Below are 20395 nucleotides of genomic sequence, written 5' to 3' on the forward strand. Positions count from 1 at the left end.
ATTAATTATAGCGAGAAGTTGGAAAACGAAAATAAATGTGGAACTGGAGGATTGGTATAAAGAAGTCTGGCAAATAGCAATTAATGATAAATTAACATGTAAATTGAAAATGAAGAAAGGATTATGGAAAAGAAATTATTTTGATGAAATATGGAAAAATATTAAGAAAAATATTAAGAAAAGAAGATGGAAAATTACCTTCACGAGGTGAATTAAAATTTTGGTTGGAGAATATGGATGGGATTGGCTCTGGGGAAGGGGTGCATTGAGGTGATTTTTAGTATAAAATAGGTAAAGTGTTAAAGCATATATATGTATGAAGAAAAGTGTGATAATTTGAACTGTAAAATTTAAAAATATTAATTAAAAAAAGAACCCAGAAAAACCGGGTTCTTCATTGGATGCTGCACAGGTGTCACGAGTGCGCCATTGGCACACTCGTAACATAAGCGATGTGCAGCGACATCTATATGCTGTGTGTTGCTTAATTCTTGTCCTGTATGGACAAGAGGCCACCATTACCATGATGCTGTGCTAGAGTTAGGGACCGTGTGGTTGGTGCACGGTCCCTAGCCCTAGAATCGCCACCTGGACACCGCTTCTTGGAGGTATGTACCAGGCCCCAGTGATCATTTTGTTCTATGCTAAAGGTTGATAGGGCAGAGGAGAATGTTTCTAACTGAACTCAGTTTGAGAATATTGACAACACCTGTATTCTAACTTGCGCATAGTCTGATTAAAAATCCAAAAGTCAGGTAAACAGAAACACAGGAGGCTTTGTCTGCTCTGATGTATGTCACTGCCCAGAGACTCCATCACTGTTATCACAAGCCTCATAAGCTTCATTAGAGCTGGGATACAGCCACATTCATCATTTTAACTTGTTCATGGCACTTTCAGAGAAAAGAGTACTTCAAGCTTGAGATGGGATCAAGATACAGAGTATACATCCAAATTCAGAAGCCCAAAACTTATTTCATCAAAAGACACAGTCAGACCTAAGGCCTTTCCTGAAATCCTCCCCAGTTGTTCTGGTTTTGTGGATAGTGTTTCTCAGTCATTCTGGAGCAGCTCCCTATATTACAAGATCACACCTTATCAGGGTTTTTACTATGGATTTACTATACACAACATGGAATGCATTGACTTCACAGATGCGCATGCATCTTTAAACATCTGTGTATACAATTGGGTTTACACTTGCAGATGCACTTATACATATACACATACACAAAATAATTAATGCCAATGCTTTCTACAGCAATTAGGATGAGTGAAGCTATCTTTGGTGGTGAACAAATTTTTGTATTCCTAAGGAGGTTCACATGAGATTTGTGGCCACCTGTAATTATACTATGGCTGAAATCCTGCATCAGGAGAAATAGATCTCAGCCATAGTATAATTACAGGTGGCTACTGGGAATGTGCTATCATTGCTAACTGTAATATGTAGCAAGGGTGTAGCAACATTTATTTTTAGAATTCACCCTCTAATTTCCAAGCAGCTGGAGAGTTCAGCAGTTAGCAATGACAGCACATTCCCAATAGCAGGATATGCTGCAACAAGAAGTGGTAGAGAACCCTGCAAAGTCTTGTTATCACAGTATTAAAGATTGCACCATCCTGTTTCTGCATCAATTTGCAAATAATAAAAAAGAGACAACACTTTATAAATGCATAATTGGGCATAATTTTACAATGTATAAAATCATAATTATATTTGTACACAATGACTTGTACATATTTATTTGAACTTTAATTTAAGAAATTTCTGAAGCTGAAATTATCACATCATTTACAGGAAAAAAGAATAGAATTGGACATGCGAACAAAAACCAAAGGTTTTTTTTTAAAAAAAAATGTTTTAACTACTTTTTGTGTAGCCTCTGAAGAAGACCTTTGAGAAGTTATACAGAACAAAACACATTGGATTTATCATTATTAAATCAGTCATCCACTGAACTCCTTGATACGTGTCTCCAGTATTTTCTGATAAAAAAATATCCATTCTAATAATATTCATATGCAGTTGGGGGGGGGAAGCCACTAATACGCATATTTTATATCCAATTTGCCTCACATATGCATTTTTGCAAGCAGTTTTCTTTACTACTGGCTTGGTGTAGGCCTTTTTGACTGAAATGTTCATTCTGAGTTCAGTTTCCCCAATTTGATTAGTTTACTAGGCATTTTGTATTCAGAATAAATAAGCTCTCATGATGTAAATTATTAATACAGTGCGCCCTTTGCTTATGCGAGGGATCCGTTCCAGAACCTCCCCCCATGCATAAGCCGAAAAACATGTATGCTCGAGCCCCATTCACTTGAATGGGGCTCATGCATGCGGTGGTGGCGCGGCGACACGGGCGCACCACGGGCACATGCCCCATTCAAGTGAATGGGATGTGCCGCCCCGCACGCTCCCACACGGCTCTCCAACAAGTTTGAGCATATGCTCAAACCCGCGTATGACGTGGGCGCATTGTATATAGTTCTCTTTTTTAAATGGTTTTACATTGAGTTGTGTTTCAATGGAAATTAAAACCACCCCAATCTGAACTGGAAGCTAAGAGCAGCAATTCTGTGAGGTCACACACTAGGCTACAGATGGAATGAACGCTCAGAAATATTTGGAAATTTGTCATTTATTTATTTATTGATTCATTCATTTTTGTTAATAGTGTTGAGCAACACTGGTGACAAGAATTATGAACTTACAATTTGGGATTTATTCTACACAAATTTCACACATGGTTGTTTTGTACATAAAAGTACATTATATGTAAAGAAAACAGGATTTTTTGCATGGGGAATAATATATCAATGCAGAATATTAATTCCTGTGCAGAAATTGTTGTTTTCTGTGCAGAAAAAAAATCTGCAAACAATTAAGGATTTGATCTGGGTAAAGCCCACAGATGGCTAATTTGTACAGAAAACATTTTCTTAGCTGAAAACAGCATTTGTTGTGTGAAAAATAATGTTTCCAACCAATCATGTTCCAACCAATATAACCAATTATATTAATTCCTGAACAGATAATGTTGTTTTATATGCACGTCCCCAAAACTGATTGGTTCTGCACAAAATTTGGACATGGGTGATTTCCATACAAAACAGCATTTTCTTAGCAGAAAAAAGCATTGTCTGTGCAGGAATTAGTGTGCGTATTTCTGCACCTTGATATTATATTCCACACATGAAAGGCTATTTTATACACAAAAAAACCCACATAGAAATTTTGCCAGAATAAGCCTCAAATTTCAAAAGCCTTCCAAAGCAGTAATTGTCAAAGATTTTTTATTATTATTTTTTTGCAGGGGGAAGAATATTGTTGAAATTATTCATTGCTACCTTTGAGAAGAAACTTAATGAAGAACTATTTTCCTACATCAAAGTTGAATTTCATTAGTGCACTATGCTAGCATAATTATGTTGATGTATGTGATGGCAGTAGGAAGAATAATGCCACAGTTGGCATGAAGGCATTGGAAGAATAGCAGCTGTCAGATTGGTCTGCCTTCTTCTCTAACATCTGTATGACCCTGGAAAGAGTTGATCACCAGTGTTGTGCACCAACAGGATTCTGGTCTTGTTTTCTGATTATTTCTTTCCTCTTCTATGACATGATATTCTCTTTATGTATTTTAATCACTGATGTTTTCCAGCAGCAGAATTGTATGCACCAAGACAGCTCTGGAGGAAAAATCCCCTTTATGAACTCCTACAGCAAATGCACCAACCCTATAAAAACTGTCCTACAGCTCATCCACACTGCAAGAATAAAGCAGTTTGACATCACTTTTAACTGTCATGACTCCATCCTCTGGAATCCTAGGATTTGTAGTTTGGTGAGATATTTAACCTGGTCTGTCAGGGGAATCTGGTGCCTCGCCAAATTACAAATCTCAAATTTCAGTAGGATACAGTCATGGCAGTCAAAGTGTGTTAAACTTCTCCATATTCTGCAGTGTGGATGAAACCCTAAATAGTGACATTAAGGCCACCTTCATTCCTGGCTACTATATCAAAGTAGGCACGTCTTTACTGGCATTCCCAATGTGCAAATATAATCCCAGTGCTACTGTATAAAACAAAACTACACTTGTGTACATTTTCTATGTCACAAGAACCAAGATAATCTGCTCCATATTCTGATATAAAGATAAAGATTTATCTTTACCCAAAATAACATCCATGAGATAAGCCTAGATAAGATCAGCTTGATATATTGCAAGCCAATGTTTTCTTTGCATGCAATGGCATCTTCTGGGTTAGTAGCTGCTGCATTCAAGGGCATGATCTTCTTATAATCAAGTGCATTCATTTATCTATCCTGACAGCCTAACAATATCTAGTTGTGCAAACCCCTCTAGAAAAGCACTTCACATTTCTTGAAAATCCATCATCAAATAACATGTGTGTGGCCCAAAATAATGATTTTAACTTCATGGAAAATCCATGAACAAATAACATGTGTTATTTAACAACATTTGCTATGCTTCCAAACTAGTTTTCACAGTTAAATTGTGCTCCTTTCTTTTTTTAAAAAAAAAAATCACTGGACAGTGACTTTTTCTTATTAAATGGAAAGAACCCATATAAGGTGTGTATTATGGATTTTTCAGCATTTATCTGCTTAAAATACATGGGAGTACAGGAGTTTGATGCTTTCCCTACTACCACTTTGCATAATTGAAAGATTAACCATCTCTCAACTCAACTGGGAAAAAGAATGGATGCTATATAAAATTTTGGTGGTTGGCCAACAAAACAAAAAGTTCTGGTCTATTGACTTCCCTTTCCTTTGCTTAAGAGGTCTGGAAGGACATTTGGAGTGACTGAGGGATGTGAGGAGGAATGGAACAATAGGTCCCACAGCAAAAACAAATGTCTGCTTGTAAAATGTTAGACATAGACTAGGCTCATAATTTGTTGAAATCTGCAGTGGCCAACTGCATAGAGGACAACTCTTTTCCCTGCTGCCTCCTCCCCTGAAGCACTAGAGAATCAACCCAACAAAAGTCCCATTGTACATATCCTGTTTCCCTTTCTCAATTAGGCTGGTCTGTAGCAATCTGGAAGGTATGAACAGGATCTGGGGGATTGTGCAAAGAGAAATGTATGCTTTGGGTATATACCAGAGGTGTCAGATGGTGCAAATTGGGCTGAATAGGTTGCATGGGGCGCACTGCTTGTGTGTTGCCCACATCTAGTGTACTGTATATGTTTTTCTGTTATCATTCTTTTGATGAGAAAGTACATGTGGCAATTAAAAATAATCAAACTGGTAAAAAAAATAGCATAAAAAGTGAGAAATAGCAGCAAAAAGCCTTAAGTCTCATTTAATTTATTGTCACTTTAGGAGCTACTTTTTTACAATTGACATGCTGGGTAGGGAATTGGGGAGCAATAGTCCAATGAAGTAATGTTGCAAGATCTGATTTGAACCACAGATCTTATAACCCTTTACAGGCCAGGCTATGCCCATAATTCAGTTAGTTAATCAGCACTTGTGACAAGAGTATTTAACAACACTTTACAGAGTTCTTCACATCTATCACATGTGTTGCCTTTGCCGACTGTAAACAATTTTGTCTTCACTGTTCAAAAATTCCATGCACGTAAGGCATGTATTTCAGGTCTTATACCTTTGCGAAACTTGCAACTTTAACTTATGTATGGCCTCATTCCCACTTACCGCTTGAACCAATTCCTGGATTCGGTTCAGAAACTGGTTCAGCAGCAAGCGTGGTTCCCACTATGTTTTGCGCCAGAAGGAGGCTGTGGGCAAAGAAGGCCAGAGAGGCAAGGAAGCCAGGGGTGGAGAAGGCAGGCCGGACTTAGGGGAGGCAGACCAGGAGGACAGAGAGGCAGGCTTGGATGGAGAGGCAGGAGTAATTTCAAATCCACCTGGTGCTCACTTGGGCTGAATAAATTTATTCAAAAATACAGTCCGTCCTTGCCTTATGCGGGGATCCATTCCGGATCCTGCCACGTAAGGCGAATTCCGCCTATGCTCGAGCCCCATTGGAAACAATGGGGCTCGTGCGCAGCGGCACGGCGGTGCAGGAATGCGCGGGGCGCAATTGAATGGGACGCGCCGCCCCTTCCACCCTGCCCGCGTCCGCGGCTTGAGTGCGTATGCTCAAGGCTGCGTATGGCGCGCCTGCGTATGGCGCGGGCACGCTGTAAATCGATTCAGCCCAAAAGACCCTGAAAAAAAGCATCTTTTTGATGCAGATTAAATGGGTTAAAAACCATGTCTCCTCCTTTCTGAATCACTTCAGCAATTCAGATTAAGTAAGAATCATGGTGGTTTAAACCAGATCGTACTGAATCACGATCAAGTTTAAACCATAGTGGGAATGAGGCTTTCATAAACTTTCCTAGAAATCTGTATATCACTTGTTTGTGCTTAGAGCTTTCCCAGTAATTATCAATCATTAATGACAATAATAAACAAAACTATGAGTACAATTTTGACACTAATAATAAAGTTCAACATTTTATAACTCAATATAGCTCTGATGAACATTGTTAACTATGCCTCATCCTTGAGGGGTGGGCAATACATCAACAGTCTTTCTTGGACAGTACTTTGCCAGATTATTTATTGATATCACCTACCAAGAACCTACTTGAGGTTCCTCAATGCAGGGATGGGGAAAATGTATTCTTCCAGATGATGGACTGCAATTTCCTGTAATCCTCACTATTGGCTATGTTGGCAGGGTTTCTGGAACGTGAAATCCAATTATATTGGAGGGCCTTATGATTCCCACACCTGCTTTAATATACTGTAATCACTATTTTTACCTCTTTTCTGCTTCAAATTCTTATCATTTACAATTATTCTTCATTTGACTTTTTATATCAAAAACTGTCATTGCTTTGTGGGAATGTTGACAATTTCTTTGGACCCTTCTCAGCATCTCCAGTAAAGCTAATATTTGTGACACACCACCATGTACACTGTCATTTGGGCTTATATCATTGCTGCAGCCTATCAATTTAAGTAAGTGTCACCATGCTTCATTCTGTTTTTTAAGCCATGCCTATCTCCATTTTTACATTTGCTAAGACATCATTGTCAAATAAGCCTCACATAGCCATCCATCAGACATAAAATCTCTAGTACTTACGAACATGAGGCGTGTAGGTATGTTGTCAGATTCTACCAAAGGGTTTTTATAGAGCCAGATTTCTTCTGGCTGAATAATTCTCTGGAATGGGTCCAAAAATTCTGTAAAGCTAAACAAAAGAATAAAAGAACACATTGTTTTACCATGTACCTCAAGGAAGAGATTTCAAAAGAAGTGCTGGTTCATCTGCCTCTGAGATTGAGAGAGTGTGGCCTACCCACAAACTATATGTTTTATTATTCGCACTTATAAATTTTAAAAGCATGCTCAAGCTGTTTACTTCTATAAACAGAAGGATAAGCACCTTTAGGGACCCAATTAAGTTTCAGGGCAGAGTCGCAAGCTATCATACAAATCCACTAACCCCATTGCTGTCATTTGGTTCCAAAAAGGGTATGAAGCTATTTGCAATGCAACGGACAGAAGGGCATGCTTGGACCCAAGCCATTGTGTTTAGAAAGTAAAAGCCAGTAGGCTGCTTTCCTAATAGGTTTTTCCTAGTCAAGGAAAAAAAGAAGACAAAACAGTTATTATTCCCCCTCTTCTAAAATATCATAAGAACAATCACCTTATCTTCTGAACATTTGACCTGCATGTCAATAGAACAGAACTGTCTGCAACTTTCTGCAAAATTTATGCAGTAGCAATATCACATTGAAAAAGAAAAAAGAGAAAAAGAGAAAAAGAGAGAGAGAGCTATTGCAAAAGTCTGTAATAAAATTAAGAAATATCCAATCAGAATTTAACTTCAACTAAGGCCTTTTCAGTGCCCAAGTCCCAGAATTCAGTTTTTAGAGTTCTGCTTATAGTTAATGTATGTGCATTAAGAACATTTCCATCTAATTGTCCCAATATACAAGCTTTGTTGTTGTTGCTGTTGTGCCTTCAAGTCATTTCCAACTTATGGCAATCCTAAAGCAAACTCTTCACAGGGTTTTCTTGGCAAAATTTGTTCAAGGGGAGAGGGGGTTTGCCTTAGCCTTCCTCTCAGGCTGAGAGCATGTGATTTGCCCAAGGTCACCCAGTGGGTTTCCATAGCTGAGCAGGGATTAGAGCTATTGTCTCCAGAATCATAGTGTAACCATCAAACCGCTACACCACATTGGCTCTCATACAAACTTGGGGGTATACATATATTACAATACATAACATATCAATCATCAAAACTGAAAATCAAAGAATACAGATGCTGAACCAAGAAAAAGGTGAATATTGGAAACTGAAAGGCCTGTCCTTGATGAATGAAGGGTGCACCACACTGAAACAGCCAGATATTACACAAGTAGCAGCAGAATCTTGATTGGAATCAACCCTACAGGATGGGGCTGAATCTTGTACAGTACTTCAGCACTAGGAATGAGACAGCTCCTTCCACTAAACCTGAAGGCTACAAACTAGCTAATGGGGCTTATAAACTGTCTTCTTGGTGTATGCAAAGGTCAGTCATTCAGTACCTCACCACCACTTGGTCCATTTCAAGTGAGTAGGGATAGATGGGACAGGGGAAATGGTTAGGGGAATAGGCTACTAACTCCACTCTCTCTGTCCTGTCACTCACCTCCTCCTGCAGCCATCTTACTCTGCAAAATGGTACCAGTTGCCCTGAGCAAAAAAAATGAGCAAATATGTTTTCAGATTTGGTTTGATTACTTAATTTACTCTACTTTCTTCTCGTCTTGAAAAACAGGCCCACAAAGCTTAATTCAGTGATCTCCTTACTGCCAGAAATCCAACTCAGTCTGTCACTAGCATCTTAGATTTCTCCATGGCTGACCATATATTTATTATCACAATAATAAAGTCCAGAACATTTCAAGTTAGTGAAGCCAGTAACTTTGAGTCCTCAATCCCAGAATAAGTTTCTGAAGTCATCAAGAAACCCTGAATCGCAAGTCTCCAACATGACTGAAGAGACCATGAGAGACAGTTTTCCTCCACATCATCAGAGGCACAGAACAATCTGGTGCAAAGTTTATTTTTCTCACTGTTGAAAAGTCACAAACATTCTACATGTATCTATATGATTAGGAGGAAAGAGTTTCTAGTCTTTTCCATTACTTCTTTCTAAGAATACTAAGAACAACTGCACAGGTTGCTATTGAGTGAACTTTTACACAAAGCTGTAGCTAATCCAGTGTCACTGACAAGTGTACATGTTGCTTTCACATATCACATGCACAATACATAAGCATAAATAAGTGATGAGTCAAGTGGCCATAAGACACTCTGGTAGCTTTACATAAAATATATCTATTTGAACAATGAGGGTAATATGGGAACTGAAAATAGTATGAAATCAATGACAACTCTTTTTAAATTAAATATTGGCTCTTAAAAAGGCATGCAAACAGTGCAAATAACTGCTAATGCCCATTCTAGGGGAGAAATGTGACATGCTGTAAAAGTATATTGTTCCTATCTACTTACTTCTAACATGGTAATTCATACTACATCTTGATTTTGGATATAATCTATTACTGACAGCCAATGTGCTGTAGTGGTTTGAACATTGGACTAGGACTCTGGAGGCCAGGTTTGATTCCCTGTTCAGCCATGGAAACCCACTTGGTAATCCTGGGTGAGTCACATACTCTCAGCTCCAGAAAACCCCTTGATAGAGTAGCCTTAGGGTCACCGTAAGTTGGAATTAACTAGAAGGCATATAACAACAACAACATACTATTACTGGTATGAAAGACCCCAATCATGTTTCCATGTTTGTACCTCCAACAAAAGTATTTCTGTAAAAGCCAACATAGCCCTTTTCTGTCCAAGGGAAAAAAGTGATATGTCATAAAGTTGTTCTTATTCATCTCTATGGTGCAACCATACATCAAATACAGTTGGGCCTCCTTATCCACAGATTTTTTTATCCATGGATTCAAGCATCCACGGCTTGAAAATATTCCAAAAAAGTATAAATTCCAAAAAGCAAACCTTGATTTTGCCATTTGATATAAGGGCCACCATTTTGTTATGCCATTATATTTAATGGGACTTGAGCTTCCACAGATTTTGTTATCCATGGGGGATCCTGGAACCAAACCCCAGAGAATAACAAGGTCCCACTGTACTGTACTGATAAATTCACTTGCAAAAAAATACTGTAAAGCTGGAAAAGAAGCAAAAAGGGCAACCAAAATGGAGACTGAAACAATTCCCTTAGGTTAGGTTATATTTGGGGCTGTTTAGCTTCGGAAAAAGGGTTAAGAGGAGACTTGTTAGAAACATGCAAAATTATTGGTGTGAAGAAAGGGAACTCTCTCTCTCTCTCTCTCTCTCTCTCACACACACACACACACACACACACACTGAAATACAACATTAGAACACAGGATCATCCACTGAAGTAGAAAAACAAGAGATTCCAAACAGACAAAAGAAAGTATTATTCACATAAAGCATACCTAAACTGTCAAAATCACTATCTCAAGATGCCACCATGGACATCTTTAAAACTGATCAGACAAACTCATAAAGGATAGGATTTATCAGGCACAGTGAACATACTCCTTTGCAGTACTAGATGAAAATCTATTTCTGTATATCAGTCACTGAGAAGCAAAGACAAAAATTGGCTTTTGACTTTTTGGCTCCCCATTGGCAAATGCTCGGTCACTGTTAACAGGCTAAATTGGACTTGGTTTGATCCGGTACAGAAGGGATCCTTCTTTTATGTGAGGGATCCGTTCCGGATACCCACATAAGGGAAATACTGCGGGACCTCAAGTCTCCCTGATTTTAATGGTGGCATGCTCCTGCGTGCCACATGCCCCATGTGCCACAGGCACATGCATCATTAATATGGCCAGGGCTTGCCATCCACGTGACCTTGAGTCCACATATGGTGAGCCTGCATATGGCACAGGCACGCTGTATTCCTTTTCTTTATATGTTTTAATGGTGGAATTCCCAAATAAATTAATAGTAGCTTTTATATTCATCTGAATTAGAGGTCAAGATTTCATCTAAGGCCTCACCCCATATACAATGGCCATGATCCCATTGGGTCAGACACTGTAATGGACCATTTTGAGGGTCATTTGGCATTCTTGACACTTCTGCAGTGAAGTATCCAGAAGATCACTGTGTGAGTTGTGGCAGATTATGATAAAATAGTGATCAAAGGTGACAGGTCACAAGCCATCCACTGTATTTGATGCTGCCACCAAAGGAAACAGCAGCCATTTGTCACATGTTTGTCAATAGAGGCCAGCTATGTTGAGAGTTTAGTTCTTGGACCCAAGGCAGTATGGGTGAATTGGCATGAAAATCACTTGTCAAAAAGGTACAGGTAAACTGCATAGTTTTCAAAGAATCTCTCATAGATGGAAGAAAATTGCTAAAAGTTCTTGCTGTTTCCTTTGAGAACAGAATTTGCAAATAATTCTACCTTTGGTTCTTTAGTACTGATTCATACTATATTGGTAGACTATGATCCAATAAGTATTGTTGTTAACTGCACAGATTTTGTATATTCAAATTATTAGGTTTAATATTTAGCATTTCCAGTTGAAGAAAGAGGTGATGTGAAAGATCTCCACTTGAGAGCTTGGAAAGCTGCTGTAAGTTAGAGTAGACTAGAACTTGGAGAAGTTACATTTTTGGAATGCAATTCCAGACTCCAAGTGGCCCTGCTAGTTGGAAGATTCTAAAGGTTGTATTTCAAAATAACCCTCCTCTTCTTCCTCCCCAATAATTCAGTTTACTGGTCTAGAACTGCAGCCAGTTACACCTGGTAGACTGTGAAACTGGGATTACAGTGATGGTGATGATGACAACAACAAAAACTTCTTCAAGTCTAGTAGTAGATAACATGCACACAGATACTAAAATTCTCTGATCTGGTCTGGTGTAGTTTCTTATGGAATCATATGGCTTTCTTTCAAATACTATCACATTTATCAAATTGGGTCTTCAAAAGGATGAGATAATTCTTTCCTTGAGTTTCCTGATTGTAACTATGGGAAACCCACTCACTAACCAACAAGATAGTTTGTCGCAAGAATCTAGAGATGTACAAACCTTTCGAGCTGGATTTTGTCAGGTTTCTCCTTTAACAACTACCTTTACTTTTATGGAATAGCCGTATTTTTACTATTTTCTTTGTCTGTTATATTTTTAATGTACTCAATGTATTTTCAATTCAGTATTGTTTTTTATTTGATAATTTAATTATGTTTAAGGTTTTTTTTTTTTCAGTTAAGAGTGATATAAGTTATTTCTGTTCTAAACTGCTTTGAAAACCACTTTGTGTCCTGTACTAGGAAAAAGGTTTTATATACATTAAATAAACAAATAAATTGCCAAGCTGGTTCTGACCTCAAAATGCATTCAACTGAGGGCTTTTCTCCCCCTGCATGGAAGCTCATAGGTGCTTCTCAAAATATACGCATTTTTTTCCCATTTTACACATTATGCATTTTCTATTGTATTCTCCTACTGAGAATATATTATTCAAATGTGCACATATGGTATGTGATTTTCAAATATTGCTGAACCTTTTGATGGGCATATTGAAGTACATGCATTTGGTTTTATCTCAGAAATACATGGAACATTAAATGTGTTTGAGACTACAGTTAGATTCAGGAGGTACAAACTGGATAACTTTGCATTACAATGGAGAACCAACAAACATTTCACTCATCCCTGAATCAGCTGGACTGGTTCAAAGATTTAAAAAAGTAATGGTGTATTTTTGGTATTGGCAGACTGGATTCTAAAATCAATTAGTTTTATAATTAACTGAAACAATTTATGAGAGAAAGTGGAAGAGGAGTTTTCCATCTTCTCTTCTACTTTCTATCCATCACATTCTTCAGATAGTCAGAATCCCTTTTTGTGGATAAGCCTCAGGGAGTTGGGTCACCCAAAAATGGGCACGAATTCTAAAAATGTTCAGGTTAAATAAGTACTGGCTGCTCTTCCGCAATCCATGAAATAAGATCCTTAAGTACTTATAAACTCCATCTTCATCCAAAAATAGATTCCAGGGTGGCATATACGGTATGTTTAAAAATGCAAATCTTCAGTACAATGCTAGAACACTAAAACAACATGAATTGATAACCACAATAATATAAATTTTTAGAGAAATAAATTCATTTCATTGACATTTAACCCAATGCTAAACATGACTAAAGAAACAAAAAGGTTTTCATCTGGTGTCAAAAAGAACAGGCTGCTACCAAGTTGGAGTGTCAGCACAAAGAAAGCCTTCTCTTTTATAGATGTATAATACACTTCTGCAGATGGAACATGGAAAACTACCTCTCCTGACAAATGTAATCCACAGGTGGGCTTCAGTGGACCAGTGTGCTACATTAGCTATTTGGACCCCAAGCATCCAGATACCTCTCCTTGGAATACATAAGACAGTGATTCTCAGTGTCAGTGCTAGCAAACTGAATTGGGTGAGTGAGATTGTCCCAGTGCTTTGTTCCCAAAACGGATAGGGATTATATATCAGGATGGCTGGAGCCTTAATATAAAATGATCCTTTCATACACAGGCCTCTTGAGTGGTTTGCTTGTGTATGCCTATGTCTCGGTGTGTGAAAGAGAGTGAGAGTGAGTATTCGTTAGTTAGTTCAGGATAGAGAGAAATCTTCTTCCCACTCCCTTTATACACTTTCATTTACTATATATAAATAAAGTACCATAAAAAATATTCTGAAACAGATTTGTCAAATCACAAGTGTGATAGCTTCCATGTCACTGGGCCAATGAATCTACTTATCTGAACCTTGAAGGAACTACCATAGATAACATATTTGGGGTTCAGCACCTTGGCTAGCTCCTTTAAACCCTGGAGTGGATTCACTACTCCAATAACATCGGAGCCTTTACTGCCCAGATGAAGTTCCATTTATGTACAGTAAGCAATGACAAATCTCCAACAACAACAATCATAAAAAAATAATGGAATTCGGTGTGAGGCAGCTTTTTTAGGATCCTGACCAAGAGTGATCACTCTGACATCGAGGGGTCTACATCTCAAGAAATTTGGGTGAAACAAATAACACTTCCAGATAAATGTATGATGTAGAGCAGGACTAATTGGGGAATGCACTCTTATATATAAACAAATGAGAATATTTGTGGGTAAGTACAGCATCAGCCTCATATGTGTAACTGTGGGTAGAGACAAATGGCTTGGGGAGAAAATTCAGCCTGCTGGACCAGATTAGGCCTAGCCCTACATAGGGAGCCATACATAGTGATGCTGAGAACAGCAGTGGCAGTCCCTGGCTGTTTCTCTTGTAACTCTGGCTGTTAGAGTCTGAAGATGTATGAACCACTAACCTGGGGTCCTTTCACACTCCATAATGATAGCACCACAATTCCACTTCAACTGTCATGGCACCACCCCATTATTGCAGTTTAGGGAGAAGTATTTAAAATTCATCTAACCACACATGCCAGGATACCATAGGAAGTAGTCATGGCAGTTAAAATAGAGCCATAGTGCTATAACAGTGTAGTATAGAAGGACTTCTGGTCTGCTGCCTTATGTATAATGGACCTATCATGTCATCAGTGATGAAAGAAAAATCCAACTGTTTTAGTTTGCTTCTATATGTGAAATAGGCAGAAGAAACTATGTCTCTTTGCCCCCGAAAGAAGTAGAATATTGTGGGCCTGGCACAGCTGGTTGCTTGAGGCAGAAGAATAAATGGCATTGCCTACGACAGCTGGCCAAGTCAAAGTATCTATAACTCAAAGCCAGCACCCAGGGCAGAAAATTTCACAAGCATCTCTTTCTACCTTAAGCAGTAAAAATATAATAAGAACATTTTTTTAAAAAAATACTTGTTATCCTTTCAGGATGCCCCCATCTGAGGTGGCCATCTCAGTAATGGTAGTCCCATAGCCCACCTGTTTCAGAATCAGAAAAGGAAGCCAGGATATCTTATAATCAGAGAGATGGAGAGAGGGTTCCTATAGCAACAGGGTAAATAGTGAAGCAAGGGAGTTAGTTCTGACTGTGTGAGAGTGAAATTTTGCCTTGAGCAGTAAATGGTTGGGGCCAGGGTGAGACATCTTTTCAAAAGTTATAGTGATATATTTTTAAAAATTGTTTAGTGCTATTGTCTGAGCTACTTCATCCCCGGTTTATTCTATCTATCTATCTATCTAGCTAGCTAGCTAGGTAGCTATCATCTATCTATCTCCATTTATACTTTAAACATAATAGAAATATACTATTGCGGAGGCTTTTTTTGCGGGGGAAGCAAGGAACCTCTGTTACTCCTAGGCTTATTTAGAGTATCATATAATCATAGAATCCTAGAGTTGGAAGAGACCACAAAGGCCATCTAGTCCAACCCTTTGCCTTGCACGAATGCCCAAACTACTTCTGTTTAAATATATCTAAAAATGGGCTGCCCTCTAGTCTAGCCCACTGTCAAAAAGTTCTTTCTGAACAAAATGTTCAGGTGGGATCACTTTCCTTGTAATTTGGTGTGATACGATCACTCCTGAATGTCTCAATAACCAATTTGGCCACTATATTTTGAAATAATTGAAAATAAAACTATAGTGGGCCCATGTCATACACAGGTGCAATATACATGGCTTTCAGCATATGCTGAAAGCCGCACTGGAAGAAGCTTCAGCGCGCCCATGACACAAACCCCAGGCCGCACAAAGTCCGGCAGTTTAACACTCTCACCACAGTGGTTTGAATGTTGGACTATGACTCTGGGGACCAGGGTTCAAACCCCCACTCAGCCATGGTAACCCAGTGGGTGACCTTGGGCAAGCCATACACTCTCAGCCTCACAGGAAGGCAACTGGCAAATCCCCTCTGCACAAATCTTGCCAACTAAATCTCATTATAGGGTTGTCTTCGGGTTCCCATAAGTAGGAAGAGACTTGAAGGCACAAAACAACAACTTTGAGGAATTCTGTTAAACCAGGAGCAGGCAAGCATGGCAATCTAGACACTACTGGACTTCAACTGTCATCATTCCTCACTGTTGGCTGTGCTAGCTAAGTCTGGTGTCAGCTGCAGTCCAAATACCACTGGAAGACTGCACTTTGCCTATCCCTGTATTAAGCGGCATAAAACACAGCCAAGCAGTTCTGTCCCCCCCCCCAAAAAAAAGGCACCTTCGCAAGTTACCCCATGTTGGGAGACAGTCTTTCAAGGCACTCAAAGGTTATAAATCAGAAAAGTGTACTAAAATAAATTAGTCTGCTCTTGCTGAAATACCAAGCTTACATTGGCAACTTTATTATCTTATCTAAAGTGACATCCTGGCTTCTTAACTATAAGGTAAAATAATAATAGTCAGCAATTCTTTCAGTGGAGTGAAGAGCACAGGGAAGTGTCATCTGTTGTTGTCATATAGACTGTCATCAAATTTGCTTTCACTTATAAATGAGAGATTTCCACGAGCCCCAGTCAATAACTGCTTTGCTAATATTTTGCAAACCTTCTTTGACTGAATCCAGCCACCTGTAATGTGATCTCCCACTTTTCCTACTGTCTTGCATGTTTCCCAGCATCATTGTCTATTGCAACAAGTCACGTCATCTCATATGTTCAAAGTATGGCTGCCTCAGTTTAGTCATCATTGCTTCTTCGGAGTTTAGCTTAGATTTGCTCTTGGAACCCTTGATTTGTCTTTTTTGCAAAGTACTGTAATGTATCCATAAAACTCTTCTCCTGCACGACATTTCAGATGAATTGAATCTCTTCTTGTCAGCTTTCTTCACTGTCCAGCTTTCAACATCATAAAACAGAAACAGGAAATTCTATTGTCGGGAGATTACAGGGTGTCAAATGAGGGAGACACTGAGAGTGCAAAATTATGGTTGCTGCCTATTCAGTCTTCGCATGAAAGGGCCAGTTCACAGAAATAGTAGATCCACATGAATGGCTGCTGGCTGCTGACTGCAAGCAGTGGAAAATTCTACTAAGCCAGATAGTCAAGCCATCATCCTTGAGAATCTTGTCCTAAGTATTCTTGAAGAATGCAGTCATGGCAAATTCTGGCATGAACTGTTTTGATCCTCTAACCTGTTCTGATCTACAAACTAATGTGTGGATCAGAATGTAGCTGTTCATCAGATTTTTCACTTCTGTAAGTGTTCTGGCATAGCTCTCAGCTCAAGTAAGTAGAACTGATGTATTTTGAGATAGCACAGAATTTAAAATGCATGTTATTACTCATATATGTTTGAATTGTTTTGTACATTCTTCATTTTAAAATAAGTAGGAAAAGGTGGAGGTGAGATAAAACAAGTACATGTGTGAACTCATACAAAAGTGTACATCTGAAATACACTATCACAATTACAAATGCATAACCTAGAGTTATGCATTCATAACTGATTCATATTCACAATTCTTACCTAATAAACCATTTTGAATTACATAAGGAATAAAGTGGGCCCTCCTCTTACGTGGGAATCCGTTCCAGATCCCTCCACGTAAGGGGAAATCCTCGTTTGCTGGAGCCCCAAGAGAAGTAATGGGGCTTGGGGCCATAGTATGCAGCGTGCGGCGTGCGCTGGCGCATGTGCACCATGGACACACACCCAATTACCTCTTCTGGGGTGCGTGAGGGGCTTTTCCAACATGGCTTTCAGCGTACGCTGAAAGCCGCATATGCTGAAAGCCATGTATGCCGCGCCTGCGTAAAACACAAGCGCACTGTATAAAAGCCTCCAATTGTGGTTTACTAGGCAACAGCTACTGTGAGCAATGAGGTTCTATTCCCCTGTCTAAGACACTGGCATTTCCACCCATTTCTCACCAGTGATCTCCAATTGAAGATCAACTGGGATCTTGCTTCTGATTATCGCACTGGGAACTGCTGGAAAGAAGGGTGGGGACTTCAGTCTGCAGCATCCCAGTTGACAGGAAAACAGACCCAAGTCGTTCACAGTGGCTGCTGCCCAGTAAGTGGGGATGGTGGGGGGGGGGGAGAGGTGAGCCAGGAGACGCAGTGAGCACCTGGTATCCACTGAGCTTTGTTCCAAGACCTACAGTAGATACAAAAACCCATGGATGTTCAAGTCCCATTACAATGAGGTAGTAAAATGGTGTCCTTTATATAAAATGGCAAAATCAATATTTTCTTTTAGAAATTTTAGTTTGGGGAGGGGATATTTTCAATGAAATGGTTGGATCCATGAATGCAGAATCTGTGGACACAGAGGGCTGACTGTACTACTTCGCTACACAACTAAGCTAGTTATGTACGTAACTAAGTAGTACATGTAGAATTCTGCCCCCTATTTGACCTGAGAGCTGCATCACAAAATTGACATGAATATGTAGTCAAAAGAAAAATTACATTCCAGTCCATTCCAAACCAGTGTTAAAAGCATGCCCTACTTGCTGCAGTGTTTATTCTTTTGAAAGTATTATTCAGAGTTAATGAAGGAGGAAATGATCTAAACATGTTAGAAGCATTGACAATGATCCCAATTCCATGACATCTGGGCAATGTCCACCTTATGTTTCTATATCCTACAAAGGCCAAACAGTATAATTTCTATTCTGACTGGATGTCAAAAATAATAATTGGCAGCTGATATGCTCACACAAGTCAAGTTTTGCATGCTCTTTCTTGTGAAAGGGACGTGCTGCACACTATTTTTCTGAACAAAAAAATATGAAGTGTTTACTTTGTTTTGATTAACAGTCTGTAAAGCTAGCCTTATTGTCTTTGATTGCCCTAAGGGGCACAGGGTTTGTTTGTTTTTTAATAGTCACCAAACATAATGTGGAAAGAATGGGAAAATGGTTTCAGAAATGAAAAGTTCCTGTATCTTTTTAACACTCTTAGCAGCCATGTATAACTGTGGACTGTTTGAAAAATATTGAGACTGGCAGATCTTGACAGGTATTGGAGAAAGGTTATACAATAGGAAGGAGTCCAGATGTCCATGGACAGGCTTTTCACCTGTAGGACGTTCATGATATTTCAGACAGGATGGCTTCCTGTACATGTATAATACTGTGTTCTGCTCTAACTGAATGTGACTCTGATTCCTGTGGATCATGCAGCCTTGTCTTCATCGTTGGATTCCCAGAAGTCATTATCTTCAAAAGGCACAAGGAACTACATTAAGGTTCTGGAAAAAAGCCTTTATAGAAGGTGGTTTGATTCTGATTGTATTTTATTTTGTTTGAATTCAAGGGAATGCTTCCCCTGTGACTAGAAGTAACTGTGTGTCTATGGTGTTTATCAGACGAGCTCTTAAAGAGGTACTATTCCAGTGTGACTCCTCTAGCTGCCTCCTGTTGCATGCTGGGATTGGCAGTTTTAAGGAGGGGTATTTAGAATTCTCAGGCAGAGAAGTTCAGCTCCTTAAAACTGCCAATCCCAGCATGCAACAGGAGGCGGCTAGAGGAGTCACACTGGAATAGTAGCTCTTTAAGAGCATAGTGTGATAAACATCTATGTTTCATTCCACTACCCAGCTAACTTACGCACTGAGGACTCCGAGTGAGGCAGTGACCACATCTGTCTGCTGAATCTGCAAAGTAACAGTGTGAAGCCAGCAATGAAATGCATGCTTAATCCCTGTCTTTGGGAACTATAATGTTTCCCTTCCTCGAATACCTTAATTCATCTTTCTCTAAACTGACATCCTCCACATGTTTTGGACCTGTCAGCCAAAGCCATATGATCAATGGTGAGGAATACTGGAAGATGTAGGCCAAAACATGTCAAGGAAAAAGCAACATGGGATATACAGTAAGTGAAATAAAACATGTATGTGAGAGTCAGGGTGACTCAGCAGAAGCCAATTGGGAACCACACAGGTGTAAATGGTAATACAATTAACAAGTCCTGAATGCCAAGGACAGAAATGTAAAGTGGATAATTGGACACACCTGACAATTGTTAAGTGGTCAAGGCTGAGATGATGAAATCACTAATTGTAGGATGAACCAAGAGAACCAATGAGAATGGTGTACACGCCTACTGGGTGGAAACAGACAACAGTGGGTGGTACCATGCATTGACTATAATAATGACTATGAATCCCAATGTATTTTGTGGGTAGTAGTAGTGGAGGAGTTGAGTATTGTTGTGTTGGATAGTTTGGAGCTGTATATAGTAAAATAAAGTAGATCTTTTATATAAGACTACTGAGTTGTCTGGTGTCTTGGGTGAAGCTACAAGAACCAGCTGGATCCTGAAGAAGGGTGAAGATTTCTGTGGAAGCAAGAGTGAGAAGGCTTGGAGAGTTTTGTCGGGGTCTTCAGCCTATTCTCTGTAA

At 39.2% G+C, this 20395-nt stretch overlaps 1 protein-coding gene across 1 annotated transcript in view; it reads right to left on the reverse strand.

Moving 5' to 3' along the window:
• PLPP4 (phospholipid phosphatase 4) overlaps nucleotides 1–20395 on the reverse strand; it is a 122418-nt gene that overhangs the window by 70880 nt on the left and 31143 nt on the right. The window contains 1 exon segment of the mRNA XM_042461048.1: nucleotides 7146–7254. Coding sequence (XP_042316982.1) covers nucleotides 7146–7254 — 109 coding nt within the window.

The sequence above is a fragment of the Sceloporus undulatus genome, chromosome 3 (genome assembly GCF_019175285.1).
Source record: "Sceloporus undulatus isolate JIND9_A2432 ecotype Alabama chromosome 3, SceUnd_v1.1, whole genome shotgun sequence".
NCBI lineage: Eukaryota > Metazoa > Chordata > Lepidosauria > Squamata > Phrynosomatidae > Sceloporus > Sceloporus undulatus.